At 35.4% G+C, this 23,564-nt stretch overlaps 1 protein-coding gene across 5 annotated transcripts in view; it reads left to right on the top strand.

Annotated features, from left to right (window-relative positions):
- Window positions 1-23,564, top strand: part of CFAP54 (cilia and flagella associated protein 54) — a 115,068-nt gene that overhangs the window by 37,624 nt on the left and 53,880 nt on the right. For 4 of the 5 annotated variants that reach the window (XM_040556693.1, XM_040556703.1, XM_040556722.1 and 1 more), the window contains 13 exons: window positions 1,888-2,061; window positions 5,180-5,272; window positions 6,157-6,342; window positions 6,884-7,026; window positions 9,602-9,749; window positions 10,588-10,743; window positions 11,699-11,821; window positions 14,368-14,505; window positions 15,938-16,034; window positions 18,921-19,010; window positions 20,393-20,519; window positions 20,998-21,109; window positions 22,020-22,168. In XM_040556693.1, the coding sequence (XP_040412627.1) occupies window positions 1,888-2,061; window positions 5,180-5,272; window positions 6,157-6,342; window positions 6,884-7,026; window positions 9,602-9,749; window positions 10,588-10,743; window positions 11,699-11,821; window positions 14,368-14,505; window positions 15,938-16,034; window positions 18,921-19,010; window positions 20,393-20,519; window positions 20,998-21,109; window positions 22,020-22,168 (1,736 nt within the window). The remainder of the gene's footprint in view (window positions 1-1,887; window positions 2,062-5,179; window positions 5,273-6,156; window positions 6,343-6,883; window positions 7,027-9,601; window positions 9,750-10,587; window positions 10,744-11,698; window positions 11,822-14,367; window positions 14,506-15,937; window positions 16,035-18,920; window positions 19,011-20,392; window positions 20,520-20,997; window positions 21,110-22,019; window positions 22,169-23,564) is intronic. The other variant, XM_040556711.1, reaches the window with a different exon arrangement.

Raw genomic sequence — 23,564 nt, 5'->3', positions numbered from 1 at the left:
CTTTCTGTCCTATATGTCTAGTTAGACATCCAAGTCTTTACAGAATTGGGTACACTGGTAGTTCTTGTTAGCCAGCTGTAAAACTCAATTAACATGATTAAGCTACTACCACAGGACAAGTCTGTGGCAGAGGCATGGATAAAATGTTGTTTATCATAGTGACATTTGGCTTCCTTAACCATAAGATTATTCTTTCTCCTCTTGCAACTCTGCCACATTTATTATCTTCCAAGTTCTACAATTAATGATGTATAGGTCATGCAGTACCACTTGCAGTCACAACACTATCTTTATCCACCCTGGGAGCAGATCCATCCTTGCACTAATAAGAAGTATGTCCTCAGGGAAGAATGAGTCTATGATTCTTTTAATTAAAAAATTTATCATAGTACATCTTGCCATAAAGTATCGTTTTTAAAGGAAGCAATGAAGTCCCTCATTAGTGATTGCAGAAGTTGAATGGTTGTGTGAGGGAAAGAGTCACTTTATTCTTCATCTTACATTCTTCCTTTGACATTTCCCACTAGGGTGCATACAGCCCTAATCTGAAAGAAAAGGGAATTTTTTTTTGGGGGGGGGGGGTGTCAGGGGCTGTGCATATGCTCATGTGATCTGATTAAGGATCTGATGGCTATGTGATTTGATTAAGACTGTATTAAAATTAGCTCCTCTTTTCACCATAAATCTTTGGCTAGTCATTTTGGTCATTTTTGGACAAAGCTAAGTTTATCTGTGGCAGTGTGGCTGTTTTTACAGGTTTATAAATGTTTGAGGACAGAAACAAGGAAGTGTCGAGGTGCAAGATTATAGGACTATCGAGGTGCAAGATTATAGGACTATCCCTGAATAACCAATAACATGGGATTTTCTTTTTCAGTTTATCTTTCAGTCAGTTTAGCCTAAACCTTTTGTCCAGTGTATGGTGCTAAAAAGGTATAAATAAAACTCTAATTGCAGGAAGATGTTGCGTCTCTTGCAGTAGAATCGAATTGGTTCAAGGTATCCCCGATCTCCTCATCTCTGGTAGCTGACCTTTTTGACTTTGGTTTGCAGTGGACAGCTACTACAAGGAAACACATAAATGTACTAAATTCTTAATATTAAATTTCCAAGTTAAGTTTCTTTTACTCTGATGGTACAAGCAAGGTGAAGAAACCTATCAATTTGCCATTCAGTCCAGTTAGAAAAGATTGTACCTCGATTTCCAAGAAAATGGCCACATAATCACTATGTGCAGGAGGCCCACAAATTTTCAGAAGAGGCTAATATTAACAGATAAAGATGGCAGTTAGGGCCATCAACCATCTTTCAGCTACCTCTGTCTAAACAAGGGAACTAGCATAATCCTACTTTTTTCATGTCTGCATTCTCCTCCCTTTTTTTATTTCTGGACTTTATTTCTTTTCTCTCTTCCTGGAGTATAGAAAAACAGTCTTAATACTTCCATAGCTTCTTCAGAAATTCCACATGTTAGGTCTTCAGCTCTCTCCTCAAGAAGAGTCAGTATCTCTTTTGTATCTTCTTGGAGGAAGATCTCACTGCTCACCTCACTGCTCACCACTGCTAATCAGCATTAGTCATAACCACTCTCTTTTTTTTCCTGTAGGTTCTCTCAAAATTGAAGATACCTCAGCCCTGCCTCTTTGATATGCAACCCTGCATTCCCTTTATTGTACAATACAAAATTAATCTGCATATATAAGGCTTACAAATAGTACCCTTCATACTAGTTTAGGTTGTATGAGGATATGAAACTCTATAACAATGTCTCTACATAGCAGTAATTTTTTTCTTAAAAGATCATTTTGAAAATGATTTATTAAGACTTATATCTGTCTGATTGCTGTGTTTTAATATTTTTCCCTTTTGTTTTAACTTAAATCATAGGAGGCACTAACTTTAATTGAGCAAGTTGAAGCTGAACAAAGTGCATTGTATCACAGTCTCAAAGAATTTATGAATGTCAAGAAAAAAAGCAGAACTCCTCCTCCACCTATATTACTTTGTAGATCACATTGCTCCATGACATTTAAACCAGCTCCATTCTCTTCAGATGTTCAGGTAATATTTGTCATAATTACTGTGGAAGAAATATATTAAACAACACACAAGAGAGAAAAGGTTGTTTCAGCCGTGCTATACCATCACAGTTTTCTCTGTTGGTCTTGAGAAGATTATGTTAGCCTGACTTAATTAATTATGCATTTTTTAAATCCTTTGAGTCAGTTGTGACTCACTGTTTTGATCTTCACATTTGCATGAAACTTTCTTCATCTCGTGTATCATCTTCTTTGGTGCTTCAGCTCTATAACCTTCATTTATTCTACTTGTCAAAAGCTCATTCTCTTTCTTAGGGTGTCGACAGATGCCTAATCACTCTGAAGACATGCAAGGCTGTTGGATCTTGTGATGCAAGAAAGTACCACACTCAAAACTCTGTTAATGAAGTGCTAAAGTGCCATAGTTCAGGTAGAAAATCTACCTTTTGTTGAACATTTAGAATCACAGAATAACTTAGTTCAGAAGGGATCTTAGGAGAGGTGTCTAGGCCAATCTTCTTCTTAAAGCAGGGTCAACTGTGAAATTATATCAGGTTGCTGAGGGCTTTATCCAGTCAGTTCTGAAAACCTCCAAGGATGGAGACTGCACAAATTCTCTGGACAGTCTCCTCCAACAGGTTAACCTGTTCGTGGGGAAAACTTCTTTCCTTGTATACAGCTGAAATCTCTTGTTTCAATTTAGGTTGTTGTTGTTTTTCATCCTCTAACCGTGCACTACTGTGAAAAGCCTGTATACATCTTCTTCATAGAATCACTAAGGGTGGACAAGACCTTCAAGATCATCTGGTCCAACCATCACCCTTCATAACCTTCTTGCCAGCACTCAAAGGCTCCTGGCAGTTCCACTGAAGCCATCTCTTCTCTGGGCTGAATAAGCCCAGCTCTCCCAGCCTCTTCTTGCAGGGCTAGTTCTCCAGCTCCTGAACATCTTGCTGGCCCTCTGCTGTAATCAGCCACTCTAGTTAGTTTTTCAACATCTTTCTTGTTAGAATGATGGGGAGCAGTAGGAAAACTGGCCATGGTCTCTAGATGTAGTCTAAAGAGTCATGAGTAGAAACTGATCCTTCAGTCTCCTAACTGTACTTCTGTTAATACAGGTCAACATGCCTTTAGGCTGCTTTGCTGCCATGGCACACCACTAGCTCATGTTCATCTTGGTGTCTAGCATGACCCCCAGATCCTTTTCAGGAAAGTTGCTCTTCAGCTCATCAGTCCCCTGCCTGTATTCTTCCAAGAGATTCTTCCTTCCTAGGTGCAGGACCTTGTATTTGTCCTCATTAAATTTCATGAGGTTCATATTGGCCCATTCCTCTGGGCTGTCTAGGTCTCTGTGAATGGCAACTCTGCCCTCAAGGATATCAACTGTTTCCCTCTGCTTGACATCATCTGCCAGCCTGGTGAGTGTGTGATCAGTCTTCTCAGGTCATTGCTAAAGATATTCAACAGGCCAGGTCCCCTGCAGTGCTCTGCTTGCTAGTACCCTTCAAATAGAGTATGAACCATTAACAACTGCTCTCTGAGTCTGATCTTCCAACTGTTGTGTTACCCATCTATCTCTTCATGCACCCATACTGTATCATCCTAACTTGGTTATAAGAATACTAGGAGACAGTGTTGAAAGCCTTGATAAGGACTAGGTAAATGGTATTTACTCTTCTCCTTTCCTCCACAAATCTAGTCATTTTGTCACAGAAGCCAATCATGGGGGTCTGCCATGATTTGCCCTTGGTAAATCCCTGCTGACTGTTCCAAATCATGTTACTCTCCCTCATATGCCCAGATAGGCCTCAAACAGGCTGACAATGTGTATGGAAAATCCACTAGTTGCAGTTTTTCCTGAAAGAGAAATCATCGTAGTGATTTTACAAACTACTTCAAAATAATAACATGTTTACAACATGTATAAAAACAGTAGAAATACAAATCATGAGAATAGTGCTTAGGGCATTTCTGTGAACAGCTGTTTAATTTATAACTTACATTTTTAGTGCAGCTTGATTAGTGAATTTAAAACAAATTCATTTGGGAAAAGGCTTTCATATGTATTCCTAGTGTACATAAAATTAAAAAAAAGTCCTAAAAGTCCAGGGGTTCATAGTTTTTAGTAAGCATTAATATTTGATTTTGATATACGACAGTGAATATAACATATTGGGCCACTAGGTGGTGCAATGTGATTATTATTATAATTTGAGCTATTCTAGGAGATTTGTTTTTTTGATGTATAGCTGTTGAGCAAACACAAAAGGTATTTTTTAAACTAAGATATTAATTGGAAATGGATACTTAGCATATAATTAGATGTATACATATATTTTATTGGAAGTCAAAATAACTGTAAAATTTCCTGATCTCAATGTTACTCATTTGCTGAAAATAATCTCCTCTATTTCAATATCGACTTCTGAAAAAAAGTCAGGATTCATTACAAGACAAATCACATGCAATACAAGAAAAATGAACATTTCAGTCTTTCAGAATTTTTGTATGTTGATAAATGACCTCATCTGCCCCACCTGAGGTCTACTGAAAATAAATTGATTTAGTACAACTTTCTAGAAGTGCAATGCAAGAGAACTTAATCAGATACATAACTTACTGAAATCCATCTGCCCAGTTCTGCAGAGATGAATCAAAATGAGTTTTCATGTTTGATCTCACTGAGCATGACTGAGCATGGATTGAGGTATGCATGCTCACATTCTTCCTTGATTAAAGACAGTGAAAAATGTGGTTGATATGCCCAATGAGATTATTAGCAGCTCAATGACATTAGAAAAACATTGATTTCAATAGGAACTAAGAACATCTTGTTAAGAAAATATTACTAGGTTTGTATCTGCATTTCTGTTACCTGCTTTCAAGGATTTTTTCTCAAGTGATTTGCTGAATCAGAATGTTATGTCAACGTTAGAAGAATACATTGCAAAGATCAAATAAGGGGTCTTGATGAATTTAGATCTGTAGGATGACCTGTAGAGTTTATGCTTTGGGCTGAGTTTGAGCATTAGGATAGACCAAGTTAGGAGATAGGATAATGGAGAATCATCTGCTTTCATCAGCATGGCATTGTATAACTGTCTTTATATCAACTCATTATGTTTTCATTTTCTTTGAAGGTTTCGTGGTACAGTATTTTGGGCTGTGTAGCAGGCGGAAGTAACACGAAAGTAAGGTTAAATAACAATAAACTTCCAAATGCAGGAGAAGAGGTAAGATAGAGCTAAAACCCATTCTGGTCATTCTCTCATCCTTAAAACAACAAAACATAAAACTGAACATTCATGTTCAGTGTTCAATTACAGTATTTGAAGGGATTTCTGCTGTTTAGAGAGCTCCTTATGAAGTCCAGACAGTATTTGAATAAGAGCACTGTATTGATGCTACATTAAGATGATGTAATTTCTCATGTTATGCTTCAGTCACTTTGTCGATTGTGTATTGCTTCAATAAAACCTACCTTTATGTAAGATATCCTTATTATGGAGCAGAAGTTGGAAAACCCTGTTAGGGTTGAGTAATGATGTAAAAAGCAGATGGACAATTACTTGAAGGAAAAAGGAAAAGGGGGGGTCTTCAAAACAGATTGTCTTTATATATGTATTCACAAACTGCTCATCTTCGATTCTGAAGTTGTATTAACGGTGTTAAGAGGATTTGAGACATCCTGCGCCCACATCTAATACATGCATGTGGCATATATGGAGGAGAGCCACATACTTTTTTCCTTGAAGCACAGCTCAGAGCTAGAATGTCTCCAGCGTGATGCCTGCAAGCATGCATACTCATAGTGTGAATGTGCAAATGGACAAAAATGTCTTACAGAAACTCCAGGTCTTCATTCTTAACTTTTGTGTTAGATTATGTGCTTTGTATGCTCAATTGCATTTCAGAGCAAAATTATTTTTTTTCCTTTCATTTCATTGTTTTCTCGTTGTCTTCAAGAACCCAATATTATGTGGAAACATGATGTGCCTGTTGTACTTTGATTGTATCCCAGACCATTAAATGATTTGTTTACCAATAAAAGTGTAGTGTTTTGTGTTTGGTTTTGATATATTCTGTGGATGTAACCAGAAAATATTTTTATTGATAGATACCAGCTGATGGAAAAAGCGTCTTAGAAATACAAGGCTTAGATCCCAATGAGAAGTACATATTTGCAGTTGCAGCATATTCTTCTGATGGAAAACTTATTGGTGATGCCATTGGGGAAACAACTAAGCCAATCCTTGCTTATCCACCTCTTTCTGCTACTACTGTCCGAGCTTATCTAACTCAGGTAGGATTAGATTCTTTGATAATAAGATAACGTTTTAATTTGGTTGTAATAATTTGTTTTCACTGGTAGCTCTAAAACTTCTGGCAAGAACTCAAGACTTTCTTGGCAAAAGCTTGATTAACACAAATCAGAATTTTCTGCATCAGAATGTTCTGCAGCAATACAAAGATAAAATGGACCTAGATGAAATAATCTCTCTTCAGAAACTGTAGCACAGAACATGTAAAATATTCCGTAAAAGACCCTTAGATCCTTGATTAACAGTCAAGAAACTCTTTTGCCTTCCCTGATGCTACTTCTGAAGGCAAATTAGTATTAGTAGAATCAAATTGCTACTATCTATATTTAATTCAAATACATCAGAATAAAACCTTTCTTTTTCCTGCAGTTGCATTTACTTACCTGAAGACCATGGAAACTTGTTAGTTTTGTTTCAATTAGCAACTAGTATATAAAATGAAATCTATTTTTTTTTTTTCTGTAAAAAGTTACATAAATAACCTTTATTTATTTATTTAATTAATTTAGTTATTTATTTTAGGTAGCCTATCAGACTGGCAACTATACATTAGCCAGAGAAGCATTTTCACCAACGTGGGATTATTTTGTTTCAAATTCTTCTCCACTGCCTGGCAATACAGCTGTTATTTCTGCAAGAAGTAATTTGACTATATCTGAAAACAGGTAAAAACAAAATTACTGGCAAAAACAAAATTAAAATACTAGTTAATTATAGATTTTATTTTGAAGAGTACCAGGCTGTGAATTTTTGTTCAGACTAGTGATGTGAAAAACATCCTACAAAAAAGGTGTGAAATGTGTTGTAAGGATATAGTGTGGAATAATTAGAAGAGGATTTTTCATATTTGTGGAACTGCTAGCATTTACTCAACTAATTCTTTATAATGATTGTTTTATTACTTTAGATAATTGGGAAACATTTATAAATTGTCCATTAATACCATGTGATTCATTTTTATATGCAAAATATGTGATATGCACTGGATTCTTGACTTTCAGTTCCAATTAAGAGAGCAATAATGTTCATAAATTCTGAAAATCTTGTCTGGAACACCACACAAAATGGGTAAATGATTGTTAGTTTTGTTTTGGAGTGACTATATAAACCTGACAATAATTTTTAAACATACTAAAGTACTTTAGAATATATATATATGTAATTTTCATTATGGCAAAGCCAAGCTAGAATTTTTCGGGTTGAATTCACTGTAATTCAACCAAAACATAATTAAATGAATTCCTTATTAAAAAAAAAAAAGAGAGATTTGTATGAAATAATAGATATGAAATATAATAAAAAAGAATCCTTTTAAATGTTGTTCTACTGCTTATGATTTAAGAATAAATTAACATCTTAAATATCTGAATACAATTCATCCTCTTCACTTGTGTCCATTTCTTTTAAGGCTAATTCTATCTTTAGGAAAGTTTTGGCAACCTTGTGAAGGAGATAAGAAATAGTTTTGCAGCCTCTGAGTTTCAGTTTGACAGGCTGACTTAGTCTTGAAACCGTAATGACAATAAACAACCTTATTGCATGTGCTTTTAATGGTTCAGTGAAACATTGTGGTAAAAAAGATCTTAGTTTGAAGCAGTAGATATTAGGGGGATTTTTTAAAATTTGGTCATAATTCCATTTCCACTTCATGGACAGAATAACCAGTAATCAGCTATTCTGAGACATACAATGCAGCTGGAGGTTTTTTTTTTTTTTTTTGTATTATTTTGTCAAACTTGCATCAGAGCTCACAGTTTTCTCATCGTAATGCAACAGCAATTTCTCACTGAATGCAAACAGACAGTATAGTCGTGTGTGTGCTTTAAATCATGTTACAGGAGAAGGTAATGTGTGTAAGTGTACTTATCTGGGGCTCAGCCAGACCACCGGTGTGTATCCCATCTGTCCTTCAAGTGTCACCAGTGTGCCTGATACCAGGCATGCAAGCTGACTGAGGGCCTTGACTTTACATGCCACTTGAGTTTTACAGGCAACCTATGGACTGCTTTGATTCAGGCAGATAATCACTAGGCATCCTATTTTATGACTATGTGGATGTCTTTAATCTTTCCCTGGCCTGAGAACAATGCAGGAATACAAGTCTGGCCTTTGTGATTTTTTTTTCCCGCTTGTTCTTCATTTATCTTCTTTTCTAACCTTTTTTAAAAAACAAACAAAAAAAACCGTACATTTCTATAGGTAAAGTAGGTTCATTTGAATGAACTTACTTTCAAATAAATCAAATGAAGACAGCAAACTTTAAATAGCTGTGCAAAGCAGTTCAGGGATTTTGCTTTTCTGAAAGTTAACTCAAAGCATTATTATTATTGTTATTATTATTATTAATTACCATTATTAACATATTTCATACAATTAATATGGAAGATTCTCGAAGCTGTACTATGACACCTGAAATAAGACAGTTTCAGTTTTACTATTTGGTAGCTAAGAAATTAACTGGACTAGCATGACCGTACAGAGAATTTAGACAGTAGAGGGAGCTGGAAGGAAAGGAAAACTGTTTCCACAAACTGGAAGCCCTGTTGATATCTTGGTAATGTCAAGCATGTGAATTTGTCTGTTTGGTATTCCTTCTTGAGTTTCAGTCTGTTTTACAAAACACAATCAAGGAGAAGTAGAAATTTACTTCTTATACTTCAAAATAATAGGATTGGTGCTGTAAGAAAAAAAAAAAAAAAAGAAAGAAAAAGCAGGACAAATGCATCCCTATTCCCAGGGAAGAAAGCACACACATGCACAAAAGGCAGAAGAAAAAAACTATTTTGAAACTTGTAACAAAAGACGTCAATGGATGAAAAGGAGTCTGTCATTAATACTTAGTGTGCTTCCCAACTGCATGCATTATTGTCAGTACAGAAAAATAACATGTAAAAGAAGACAGTTAGAACAAACAAGATGTAGCATCCCAAGTTTTTAAAGAAAATTCAAACTAAATTTCACTGGATTAGATGAAACAATTACATAAAAGTTGTCTTAGGATATTAGAAGGTGGACAACAGTTTGAAAAGGAGTCTTACCCCTTTAATTTGTTTTTTTTTTTTAAGCTAGGAATTTAAAGCAATTTTTTTTCAGTTTTATGTGTAAATCTCATTTCTAGCAGTACCTGTAGTAATCCTTCCTGTCTATCATGTTACTATTAAAGACTGCAATTTCAGGTATGAGATGTCTTAATCATCATAAACATGTTTTTACTGCTCTTTTGCTTTTTTTCTTTTGTAGGTTACGTCTTGAGACTGTATCTCAGACTTCTCCTATCACCTTGTACCTCTTTCTGAGGAATATATTTGCTATCTGTGACATTAACGTCATGGAAGGAGGACTCTTTTGTGATTCCGTCTGTTCCGATGAGATACTTTACAAGGAACAAGTATGTGTAGCTTAAAATAATGTTGGTTAGTTTGTATCTTGGTGGAAAGATGATCTCTAAGTAGTTACTTCTCATTAATATCCTAATTCAAAGCCCACTGCTTCCAGCTGGGGAAGGTTTTTCCTTAACTTCAGTGGTGTTAGACTGTGTTTAAAGTAAGAGATTTAATCATGATTGTTTTTGTCCCACTACAAGGCAGCTGGCAGCTTTATTTGTTAACATTTCTGCTATTTAATATGTATGTTTTCATTAATATTGAACTCCTAACAAGGTTTCATGGTTTTAATATGCTAAGTTTCTTTTAGCTTATTTTAGGCTTTCTTATAGTACAATGGCATGTTAAGTTTCTTTTTTCTTTGCCTTCTCTATTATTCCATTACTATTCCACTCTTTCTTTGCTGAAGTACTTGCGTCTTACAAATGTGAGTATTCAATGACACAGTGACTTTAGTGGATCTGCTCACATATGCAACAACTGTGGCAGACCGCTGAAAGGGAAAAAACAGAATTGTTACGCCCCCCTTACCCACTCTGAGAGCTTTGCATGTGAAACTTCCACTCCACACAGGTTAAATATTGCTATCAGGCATTACAAACTAAGTGGATAAATTCAGAGGGCAAAATTAAGACAAATGGTTTCCTTTAGAATCATGAATACAGTTGCATTTGTTTATATACTTCTAATGGGTGTCACTGTAAATTCATTTTTAAACTTTTATCTTACGTGCTGCTCACACTGCTTTTTAAATGGTAGTAATGTCTGTCTTCTTTCACTCCCTGAAATGATTTTAAACAATGGTATTTATATTTGAGTCAAAATGTTTTTTTTCTTTTACAGGCTGGTAGATTAGCAGAATGTGAAAGGATGACTGTGGCAATTGATCTTGGTAATTGGTTGAGTGATGCAAGTTATACACTGCAGTCTGTTGTACAATGTTATGGTCTCCTTGCTCCAATTATTTATCACAAGATTTCTGCAGTGCCAGTCGTTCAGGTGAGAGCATTTTAAGTGAGAGCTTTCACCCAGTTCCTGTGATTATAGTGATACTAATTAAACTTGTAATTGAGTATACATGTATTTGGGAAAGCCAAACATGTAGGCTTCAAGTTCTAAGGAGTTGCTGAAAGAAAAACCTTTATTGGTTTTATGAATTTCCAGTATATACGTTCAGTGTAAGTTGCACAGATTCTGCTCTCAGATATGCTAAGGTAAATGCAGAATATTGGTTGTTGCTGGAGGACGATTCATTGGTATTTTAAAATTATAATGGAATCTGTGATGTAACTTCTATTGTATGCCACTTGCAAATAACAATTCTGAGGAAAGAAAAGCAGCATTTGCCCATGTGTTCCCCCCCCCCCCCCCCCCCCCCCCCCTATATTTTTTCCCCTGTTTTGATAATGCAGTCTATGGTTTTCAGGCAACTGTACCTTTCCAGAAGCAAGCAAGCACCTTTTCTTTGAGAACAGAGTACCTGAATGCTTTCCTGTCATTTCTGAAGCAGCAGATTTTTTTTTTGATTCAGCAAATATACAGGAGAAACATGCAACTTTTGTACTGTCTTTTCAAGCATACCAGAAACATTTTTCTTTCTTTTAAAATTCTGACCAGCTCAATATAGTTTTAAGCAGTGTTTTACTAGGAGTATGTCATCTCACTGAATTAAGCATTCTTTGATTTCATTTTAATTAAATCAGCAGAGATATTATGTATCTATAATTTAATATCTAAGTGTTTTTTTGTGAACTTGTCATTTATTCCAAAGGGTTGTGGATGAAATCTTGAAGCCATTACATTGAATGGAGATGTTACTACTGTTTTTTGTAGAGCTAACATTTCATCATAACTGTTGGATTTTAAAGTTTACCATCAAATGCAATACATGGAACAGAGGTACAAAGTTGTGTGTTGCAGGTTCCAAACTTTGCTTTAATCCTTGTGTTTACAGATCCTCATTAAGTGCTTGGCTGTCCTTCAAGAAATTCCAAGTGCTATTTTGCAAAGGAGACAGGCTGGATGTTATGAGAGTATTCAGCATATGATAGCTTGTACTTCATTTTATACAGCAAAGGTATGTTGTATATTATTGTGCTTACAACTTTCTTTAAGACACTGCTTTTGACAGAAGAAAAAAGCAAAAAACATTTAATAAGCTGGCCTTCAGAGTGATATCTTGTTTTGGTATTAATCAATGTGTTTGCTACTGGCTGTGAGGGCAGTGTCTGGGCATAGCGAGGGCTGTGGAGCCAGGATGTGAGGGCAATGCCCATGGCCGCCAGGGCAATGCCTCGCCGGCGAGGGATGGTCCCAGTGTTCCCAGCTGAGGAACAGGGCAGACCAGAGGTGGCAGTCAGGTTCAACCAGGAGTCCAGATCATTGGGCAAGTTTGTGGTGATGAGCTGGGTCAAGCTGGGAAGTCAATCTGCAAGTCAGGATCAGGTCTGGTGAGGGTAGCCAGGGTCAGACACAGCCCAGAAGGTGGGTCCATCATGATGGGAGCACTCCTAAGACAAACTGAGGAGTCAGTTAATGTGTCAGGTGTCCATACCAGTGGATCCACGGCCAAGCACAGTCATGGCTTTGAGTGTGCCGGAGATCAGCACTCCTACGACATAGCTCAGGCAGGGACTCTAGGCTCAGGTCTGAGCTGAAAGAGAGCTCCTGGGCCCATGGAGAGAGGGCCCGCTTAAGGGTTGTCAGGGCGGTTGAGGGTTGTCAGGGCCAATAATATCTGTTAGCGCTTCTAACTTTGTAGAGTCTCTGGCCCTCAGGCTAGAGCCTCTGGCTCTTACAGTTCAGCTCCTGGTAGTCGCCAACCTCAGAGCTGTCTGCTCAATTCCACAATATTGGAAGTGATGTTTGTGGCACTAGGAAATTAAACCTTTTGCTGTACTTGAATCACTACTCTTGCATCATCAGTAAAGAAGCTGTTACTCATTAAATATTTCTTACAGTTCACTCACCTGTGAACTTAGTACTAAAAGGTTGTTCATCTCAAGCCATGTCAGCAATCAGCTTACCAAATGAGGGAGGGCACAATTGCAAATGTAAGCCTGGATTTACTAAGAGAGAGAAATAATAATTCCAAGGAAATGGTGTGTTTGATGTCACGTGAGGATTTTCGGGGAGTTATCCATGAGACATTCACAACAGGTGGCTGAGACCTGAGCAATCGCTTGAAGAAACACATTTTTAAAAAGAGATTTCTGAATAATCTTGCATCTCAGTTTCCAAAATAACTTTCATATGGTAACATTCTTTATCAACATCTATTTGGAGTTAACTGATAAACTCATTATCTTCTGTTCAAGTGTGGACATGGCGTGTCCAATCTCAGTGATTCTCTTTTGCATTTTTAATCCTGAATGCGTCAAAAAATGTCAAATAGGTGAACCTCAAGTGACTCAAGTAATTTCATTATGAGCAAGGCAGTGCTGGTTCCAGGATCAAAAAAATCTGACCCAAAAGGCATCCAATATTTCTCCGTGTTTCCTGGTACTTTCCAGGAACTTCAAAGCCTTATTGTATCTTGTCTCAGTGTACGTGTAGTCTTGCCTAGACTTTAGTTAATATATTTTAAAAAATATATTATTTAAATGTCCTTAATATCCTGATTTATTAAAGACAACGTTCCATTACTGGTAAGTGTTATACTCAGTTTAGATACTTTTGCTAAGTTTGTTTTAGTAAGATCTTTTTGCAATAAGTACAATACTTACATTCTTAAGTAGCTCCTTTCTTTAAGATGTTTTCTTGTGGCTATTTCTGTATATCATTTATCAGTCCTGAAAAGTTCTGTGTTTTTTTTTTTTTTTTTGATTCCTCCAGTATGAAAACTTGCTCTATCTTAACCTTAGTATAGTGCTTGTTGTTGGATTCTCCAGTTAAATGACTGTTTGTATTGCAGATTTTTTTCTTTAGAGGTAGTATTGCAACAGAATAGTATACAGAGTAGCAAACAGAATGAGTGAATTGCAAAAGCTTCTAATTAATCCATGCTATAAAGTTCTCTGAGTTAATTGGGCTGTTTACTGTACTATCAAAGTAACCTGTATACTTATTTTCTATTCCAAAGGCAAACATCTCAACGTGAAACTACATTGCATATACACTTCAGTCTTCAGAGCTCTATCTAAAGAAGATAAAACCAGCTAAAATACATGAGACACTGTTAAATCATAATTTTCATATTTTTCAAAATTTCACTATTCTATTTTATTAGAGAAATTTCACTAATATGGTTGAGATTTTCAAATGTGCACTTGATACCAGAGAGGTAAATGAGGATCGTCTACTTACCCCTTATATTCGTTGATGGCAGTACTGCCTGAGAACAGGAAGAATGTCAAGTGCTGCAATAGATACTTCTGGTTAAGTATTTCTATTCTCTGAGGAACAGAGTCTATGGCTAAGCAGAAGCATAACACATAGACAGTATATCTGCAATTCCAAGTATTTTAAAGGTCTATAGTCCTATTGTTTTATTAAGGGAAACTTAAGTATTGAGTAATTAGCTTCTATTTATAATATTAATGCATTTTGACAACTGTAAGTAGATAATAATTAAACATTATATGTTATGCAAAACAAAAAGTATAATAGATGATTCTTTAATAGGTTCTACATTCATGGAAAGAATATGAACTAGCAGTAATTATTATTAACTATGGGAAAAATTTGTTGGATTCCTCGCAAGCAGCCTCACTCTGTCGCTCAGGAGCTGCAGAAACTGAAGAAACACACACTAACAAAGAAGTAATTGTTCTTACATTCACTTTATAATTTCTCTAAATATGCTATTTTATTATTTTAAAGACCATATTTATTAACTTCTGTTTTAGAAGTGATTGTATGGAATAAGAGTTTCCTAATAGAGTAGGAATTCCCAAGAATACAGCTGAGAAGCTTCTGTTTGATTAGAACCATCTTTGTTGGGACCAGTTGCAGACTGCAGTGGGTACAGGGCCTCCTCTAGTTGAACTGGAGAGGGGTTAGCAATACTACAGTTCTGAGCCATTAGGATCCTGCAGATATCATTACCAGCATCCCTAATTGATCTGTACATACAGTTTGCAGGAATGTCTTACAGAAATAAGAAAATAAATTAAAAAAAAAAATCAGTTAAATAATTGTATAAGAAAGGAAATTCAAAAATATCCTAGTGTAGAAACTTGGCCTCTCATTTTGTGTAGCAGCTACTTGAAACAGAGTCATAGTAGGAGAGTGGCTTGGGAACTTTGTAGACTGAAAAAAAATCTCAGTGGAGGAAGAACTTTCAACCTCAAAACCTCATTTCTTAAATTACAAAGAGATGCAGTAGGTTGTGGAGGATTTCGGACAACTTAGAATTAGAGTGAAGTGTTGATTCTGCATACTCTTCTGTCTGTTTTTCTTTAAATAATTTTGGAAGAGATTTTACTAGAGAGGAGATTTGAAAAAGATATAAGAAAATAGGAATAATGAGACAGGAAGAAAACAAGCACTGTGAGCATGAAACATAAATTGAGAGGAGCAGCAAGTCAGTCAATCAGCTTACAGGGAAGGATTTCTGGAAAAAAAACAAACACCTGTAGGACACTGGTAGAATCCAGAACAAATGATTTTCTCCATTGTTTCTTGCTGAGTTTGTGATGGCTGCTCTCAAGCTCATACCAAAAAAAAAAAAAGAGAAAGTAATCTAAGATCATAGGAACAATATAATACCTTGAGGTAAATAGCGCTGACTGAAAATTACATTTTTATTAAAATGAAAGAAAGAACTTGGCTTCCAGAGGAAGATTTTCATATCTTTAGGAAGTAACTAATCTACAAAAGAGTATATATATATATATATATTTTTTTTTTCTGGAAAGCAACATATTTGGTCAAAAAATGTCTTCAAATATGCTGTTCTAGTAGCCTGTGGGACTTCCCTACATTCCTACATTTTTTTTTTTTTTGGGGGGGGGGTCAATGAGAACTCACTGGCTCCCTTGGGGACCAATCAAAAATGTATCATGGCCAGGTTTTTGAAGCTATATTAACATTTTTATGAACATCATTTTTAGCTCATTTACAAAGAGGACAATATTGGTTAAATTACCAAACATGGAATAAGATTTAGGATCTAATCCAAACTTCACTGTTGATGTGCTCTTTTTAGTTAGGTAAAAGCTAAGTTTTTATAACTAAGTACCTGATATTTCAGAACATTTCTGCAAAGACATCCCATTTAGCTGCAATGGAAAAAGCAACAGAAAATCTAAATGCTCTTGAATCAAATCTCCTGAGACTGACAAAACCAGGTGGGTGTACTATTAAACATTTTTACCATATTCCATACAGTTTACTATGGTTCATCTGTAAATATTGTTTGCCTAAGAACTTTTATTTCATATATCTTTGATGATAAATCAAACAAAATCATAATTTCTGTGAGCTTATTTATACCTTGTAGTGGTGTTTATAATGACTTTTATTAATCTTTTTCATCATTTCCACACAAACATTCATTCCTTCTTAGAAAGGAGTGGTCATTGTCCTGTTGTGCTGTTAAATATATTCTACTGATCCGTGTAAATTTTGTTCCATGTTTTTGAGGCTTGCTTTATCTTTGTAAATCAGAAAATGCAAGGGCAAAGACTATTGCCTATTTATTGCATGTTTTACCACCCTACCATTGCTAGTAGTAATGGCCATTGCAGGAATTTGTAGTATATGAAAGGATTCCTGGATATGGTTAAGAGAAATTGTTCTCTTTGTGAAGGAGTTGCACGTGGAGTAGCATTTTACTACCTTGTAACTCAGCAATGATTATATCAACTTTAAAATATCTTAGAGTCTGGATTAAGCACAAGAATTTACATGCTAGTTGTTCTGCCAAATTTAGATGAAGTAGTAAATAGGACTGAAGAAGAAAATTTCATAAAAATTTAGAACACAGAGCCACCACAGATTTTTTTCCATTGTATTTACCTGGTATTTTCTACTCCTTGGAACCTGTATAGAATCATAGAATAATTTAGGTTGGAAGGCATCTCTGGAAGCAATTTATTCCAGAGATCAGGTTGCACTGGTACTTTTCCAGTCAAGTTTTAAATCTCTCTGATGAAAGAGATTTCATAATATTTATAGGCAACCTGTTCCAATATTTGACCACCTTTATGGTTAAAAGTTTTTGTTTATTTTTTTAATATCTGTTTGGAATTTTGTGTTTTCCAACTTGCAGCTATCACCTCTTGTGCTGTCGGTGTTCACCTCTGAGGACAGTCTGAGCTGTACCTTCTGTACTTCTCCTGTTACATAGGTGTAAACTCCCCTTAGCCTTCTCTTCTTAAGATTGAATACATCCAATTCTCTCAGCCTCTCCTTGCATTGTCATGCACCCTAGCTCTTTATTATCTGGTGGCCCTTCACTGGACTATGGAGTTCAAAACCAAACACACCAGGTGTGGTCTCACAAGTGCTGAATAGAGGGCAATAGTCACTGCCTTTGATCTGCTGGCTCTGTGCAGCTCATCTTTGCTGCAACAGCACACTGCTGATTCATGTTCTAGTTGTCTTCTACTGTCTCTGTATACACATATGTATATATTTTAGAAGAGAAAGTATTTCTGTGACAAATAGGATAAAAAGCATGATGCAAAAATTCTGTTATCTATGCACTGATCCTTCAGTTTCTGCTGCTGACATTGATGCCTGCATTTCTGAAGGACAAGTTACAGGATGAATGAGTTCTGTAAGTTAATTGGAAATTACATTGATTATTTAATAAAATGATGTTCCATTCTTTCTTAATAGAAAGTTAAAGTTGATCAGTTAAAGAAGAACATGTTTTCATCAATTGACAAATACTTGACTGCTGAAGTCTGCTCTGTTGCTCCAATAGGATAATTGTATACTAGTCAATACAGGAGTCTTCTGCTGTTGCCATGCATAACAAATAACAAAGCTTACAACCATCCATACAAATATGTATAAATGATTTAGGACAATTTGCACGCTTGTAGGGCATGCTGTTGAAAAAAAGTATCGGCAAAAGCCTTTTTCATCGGAAATTCTTAAAAGTGAATCAATACTTACTATTCCATTGATGATTATCTAAGAGAAAAATGAAAAAGAGCTGAATCTGTGTCTTCTGTAGGAAACTGAGGAAAAGTTCACACACTGCAGTATTAAATTTTGAAATTTCAAATGTTTTCCCATTTTAAATGTTTTGGGAAGTACTATTGTTTGCTAAAATCCTCACTTGAAGTAATATCTTGTTGAACTTCTCAAATAGGAGAGAACACCAACAGGGGATGTGACTTGACCTAAAAATAATAATAAATAATCTGCTTGTCCTGCTGTCTGTCCTATTTAATAGGATGCTGTTTGCATGACTGTTGCCAGTGGAGGTTGCAGCTGTTGATCTGCAATCACAACTGGTTGTTATAGAGTCCATTTTTAACCTCACATTTTTCAGGGACCAGCTGCATTCATCTTTTTCAACCACGGAAGTCACCTCAGCATAAAGTTTGTAGGTTATATATCTTTATCAAGGCAAAATATCAAGTAGCGCATGTAACATTGTTCTTGTGCTCATCAGTTGGTAACACAGTTGTCTTTAACTCTCAGAAGCTTGAATCCAAGTTATTGTTCACCTATATATTTTATATACTATTTACACATATAAAACATCATGTATAGGAATATTTATATATTATAATATGCAATTAAATTTATTTACATAAATATTTAGGTGAAGAAAAAATATATTCTTTTATCTACTTATGGTGTCTGTATACCAAGTATGTGCATAAGCACTAGTCATTAATAGCATCATGTGTTCAGTTCATACTGTATATCTTGAAATATCTTTTTTGGACATTTCCTTACTGCACAAATCATCTCCTCCACAGATGATTTGTATGGAGATGTTATACCTCTGATGGACTCCAGACATTTTGCTCATTAGTCTAGTATCTGGAAGTTCATCAGTCATATCTGTAAGCTCTTCATTACACAGTGGCACAGTTACTCATGTTACAAGAGAGCAAGCTTTTAAATTTCTCTCTGGATGACAGTGAGAGATTTAAAAGCAACTGTACTAAAGAAGGATTTTTCTAGTCTTTGGTTATGGTTCCATGTAGAGTTTCTATTTTACACCGTCACTACTTGTCATAATGGATTTGATTTGTTTATTGATGTAGTTCATGGATCAGAACTTACAGGACAGGAAGATCCTTTGTTCCTCTACCCTATAATTTCATGTTGGACATCAAACACTGCTTATCGTGAAGGTAGGATGATTGGCATCTATTTTAGTTGTAAAGGCTTCTTTACTTTAGAAATTTTCCAATATAAAGCAATCTCCTTATAGCTTGGAATAAGCTCTTAAAAACTTTTTCTTCACTTTGTTCTTATATATACAAAATCAACTAAAACATAGCTTAAAAAATCTTTAATATAGTCAAATTTAGAAGTATATGAAATACTTAAAACATGTTTAGATTATATATTTAATATATAAAATATTAATAGTTAAAATAATTTTGATAACATTTATTTTCTCATGAACTTGAAAATGTGGTCATTTTTACAGTTGTGCCAAGCCTTCAAAATTTTCATTTCTGTGGAATGTTCTTTTTAAATTGAGAGACACCATTTCCACATTAAATTTTGTTGCTGAAAGAGGAATTCACAAAAGACTGAATACCCTTGTGTTTTTGAAGTAGGATTTAAGTTTCTGGTATGTGGCCTTTGCCAATGCTTTTTTTTTTTTATTTTTTTTTTTAGTACAGGTATTCAAAGTAACAGTGGAGCCCAGCCTGTAAAATTAATATAGCTTTCAGATAGGATAAATGCTCGTTTATTTCTTGATAAAAATTTTTCAAGACAGCTCAACAGTCAAAGCAGTTTGCAAACAATTAAAAAGCTGCCTAAATCTACAATACAGCTCCAGTGCTGCAGTGAGAACTGTGAGATGCTTGTACACTAATGTGGCTGTCACTGAGAAGAACAGCCTAAGTGAATAGGATGCAGTTACTTTGTTTATCTTTATTGTTCTGTTTTTTTTTCTTTTTTTTTTTTTTTCCCTGCATTTTCAGGCAAGTGTACAATTAGTCATGTTGAATATTATTATATAATAACACAAAAATAGTTCCAAAACTGTTTTCTTAGTGTGTATAATATTTGTCGCCCTAGGAGTGTATGTAAATACAGTGAAGCTGTGATTCTGGATGCCCAGTCACAAAAATTAGTATTTAGCAACTGCTGTTGTATATCATGACCTATCTGATTTTAGTATCAGTATGTCTTTTCTTTATCATAGGACCATAGAATCACACAATGGTTTGGATTGGAAGGGACCTTAAAGATCATCTAATTCCAACCCCCTGTATAGGCAGGGCCGCTTTCCACTAGACCAGGTTGCTCAAAGCCCCATCCAACCTGGCCTTGAACAGTTCCAGGGATGGGGCATCCACAACTTCTCTGGGCAAACTTACCCTCATATTAAAGAATTTCTTCCTTATATCTAATCTAAATCTACCTTCTTTTATTTTATCAGCATGCAACATAACATGAATGTGTGCTTTGAGAGATGCACAGTTGTAATTAAAGCTGAATTCAGAAACCTGTTACAGAGTAAATAGAAAAAAAAATATTTATTGCTTTTTTGCAGTGATGAAATTCAAAAACAAATCACGTTTTCTTGAGTTCTTTATTCAAGTTTTGAACAAAATCCTGAATGAAGAGAAGGTTCAAAATGTCCTGGAATGGTCAGGAAATGTGCAAGCTTACTTGAAAAGGTAGGTTGCTGTTATAGTTGTACTGTAAAGTTAATACTTGGGTTCATCGGTGTCGCAATTACAGCAGAAACTGTAAATTGTACATGGTTGTAGTCCCATCTGTAGCCATTCCCATGGCTCCTAGTCTGCAGAAGTTCCTTGAACACAGAAAGTTTATACAGCTCAGAAACTGTTGTACTGAGAGTGTGTTGTACATGGAGACTCCTCCCTTGAAGCTGAGAAGTTACTGTGTCTGTTCAAAGATCCTGTCTACCATCAGCAATTTCCAGACTTTTCCTTTTCACAGACACCACTTTATAATACGGCCATTCACTGTATTATTATGAGGCAGTGGGATAGGAAAGAAAAACTGCCAAATTTACAACTCCTAGTGAAATACAAATTGCATGTGTTCTACCTGTTCCCAAAGAAAACCCTTTAACTATGAAGGGAGTTTAACATGATCATGATAAGTTTATCATTATTACTTCTTTGTCAGGAGGAATGACCACCTTCTCTGTATCAATGGAACTTCAAGACCAGAAACAAGTTCTTCCACTCTGCCTGAAGGCACCAGGAAGTACACCAGAGGAGTTGGGGAGTTCCAGAAAGTGAGTTTTACTTGTAAGGAGTCATGTTTGTCTTTACTTGGCAGCATTGCCATAAGCACAAAAATATTTTTAAAAAAACTGTTTCATGAAAAAAAGACATACTTAATTGCTAAAATCCAGGGTACAAACTCTCACTCAGCAAACCTCTGCACTCCTAAAACCAAGAAGAAAAGTTCACATTGGATTTATGTGAAAAACCAACTGTTGTGAGGTATTTGAGATAAGTCAGAGTAATGAATTCCAAAATCAATGAGAGCTTTCATATGCTCCCTTTAGAAAAACAAATATGTATGCCTTGGGTACCATCACATTAAGAAAAGGAGATCAGTTTAGGCCTTTTTATGCAATATGTTGTACTTAGACTTTTTCATGAGTAATTGTTTCCTCTGCAGACATTCTAATTGCACAATAAAGGCTATTTGTTTAGAATTCTTCTAAAATATATTTGTGCTTTTATTCCCACGTAAGAATAATCTTAATGGATTTGTATTGTTTTTGAGGAAGAGTTTTCTCCCTCATAACCCTTAAGTAATGCTGTATTACTTCTAGCATCTGAGATAGATGTGGGAAGGACTTTTCTTTCTGGTTTTGCATTGCAGATTTTTACTATTTATAACAATAGTGAAGAAAGTAATTGTTTTTGAGATAGAAACCAATAGTTTATGAAACAATAGTTGGCTTCCTAGTGTCAGCCATTTGACATATCTCTTCCAGAAAAACTGTAAAGTTTTCTGGAATATTAAATACTTCTTTTCCTGCCATATTTTGACAAACAGTTCCAGAATTTATTTTCTGTTCTGTTCCATTCCTGCATAATCCAAACTGTTGTATACCTCAAGTAATTGATAATGTCGGTATAAATAAATATTTGAAGTGTATTTAAGATTGTCACAAAAGATTGTTTTTAAAGAGTGTGGAGACCTCAGCTTTAAAGAAACCAGAGGCATCAGCTTTGAAGAAACAAAGACAAGAAACATTGAGCCCTATTAGAAAAAGACAGACTCTTAGACAGTATTTTGTGAAACATCCAGACATAATGAAATCTCCAGAAGCACAAAGGTAAATGAATGCAAGTTGTCAGATTGCTTTACAGAACCAAAGCATTTTGTCTGAAATCTAGTTTACAGTTAAGTGTATATTTTAACTTTTTTTCCTGTGAAACGGATGAATTTGTGCAAAGTTCAGTTTTCTGCTTAAGCTTGGTATAAAATTGGCTTCCAGTCTATGGAACAAAATCTATCTCATCGCTATTTCAGAGAATAACTGTAGGAGATCTTAAGGTCTTTGTATTAATAATCAAAGACTGTATTTCAGTTGTGTTAGCTTGAGTATGTTAATTTATTATGGATGAAAAGCTGTGTTAATCTGCGTATTATAATGCTTTTCAAACTATCTTGGGGAGCTTAGTTGTTAGAAATCTAATAAAGCATATTTATTTGTTCCTGTATCAATTTTTATCATCCTTCTGCTAGTCTTTTTGGCTTATCTGTTCTGTAACTTTCAGAAAACCATTCCTTGATAGCAAGAAATGAAACCCCTTCTTTTGGCTGATAATTATATGCATTTAGCTAACTTAGCAATAACAGTACATTCTGAACTAAAGGAATTAATAGTATTCATTAACTGGTGCTTTGGTCACTTACACTTCCAGCAGTTAGCAACTAGAAAACTAGAAAATATATGAATATAAGCAATCACATAACAGATTCTAGAAGTATTTTAAACAAAGATCTCTGAAAAAGTCTTCTGTACATGATCTTCTAAATATGTACCTGAACTGTCCATTTTTTGTCCTCCACAGAAAAAGAAAAGTTCCTTAACATGATTTTCATGTCTTTCAGTGCAAGGCAGGGGATGTCTAACCTATCCTGGGCTTTTTGCTCTTTCAGCTGCTCATTTGCATCATACATAATATTATTGCTGTATAAAATAATCAGTGTCGTATACAGTATGCAATTCTGTCTACATTTTAAAGGCTGAAAACAAGAAGAAAAATATTTTGGAATGATAAAGGGATTGGTTTATCAAAATGAGATGTGGTTTGATTACAATATTGTTATGTATATTCAAAAAGAGAAAATACAAGTAATACAGACGTGTTTGATCTGGCAGAGAAACAAACAAAATCTATGACTGGAAATTAAAGCCAGGAATCCATATTTGAAATAGAATGTTTTCTTCAGATTGAGGATCTGAAGCTACCAAAACATAGCAATAAAAAGAATGATCCAAATTTACAGTAAAATAGTAGATCCTCCATTTCCTGAACAGATTGTGTGAAACTGTTGTGGTTAGCCCCAGAAGGCAGCTCAGCACCACACAGCCACTTGCTCACTCTCCCCAGGTGGGATGGGGGAGAGAATCAGCAAGGTAAAAGTGTGAGAACTCACAAGTTGAGATAAGGACAGCTTAGTGGGTAAAGCAGAAGCTGTGCACAAGCAAAGCAAACCAAGGA

Source organism: Cygnus olor, chromosome 1 (genome assembly GCF_009769625.2).
Source record: "Cygnus olor isolate bCygOlo1 chromosome 1, bCygOlo1.pri.v2, whole genome shotgun sequence".
Lineage (NCBI taxonomy): Eukaryota > Metazoa > Chordata > Aves > Anseriformes > Anatidae > Cygnus > Cygnus olor.
Note: the sequence above shows the minus strand (reverse complement) of the source record. Positions and strands in the feature narration are given on the sequence as shown.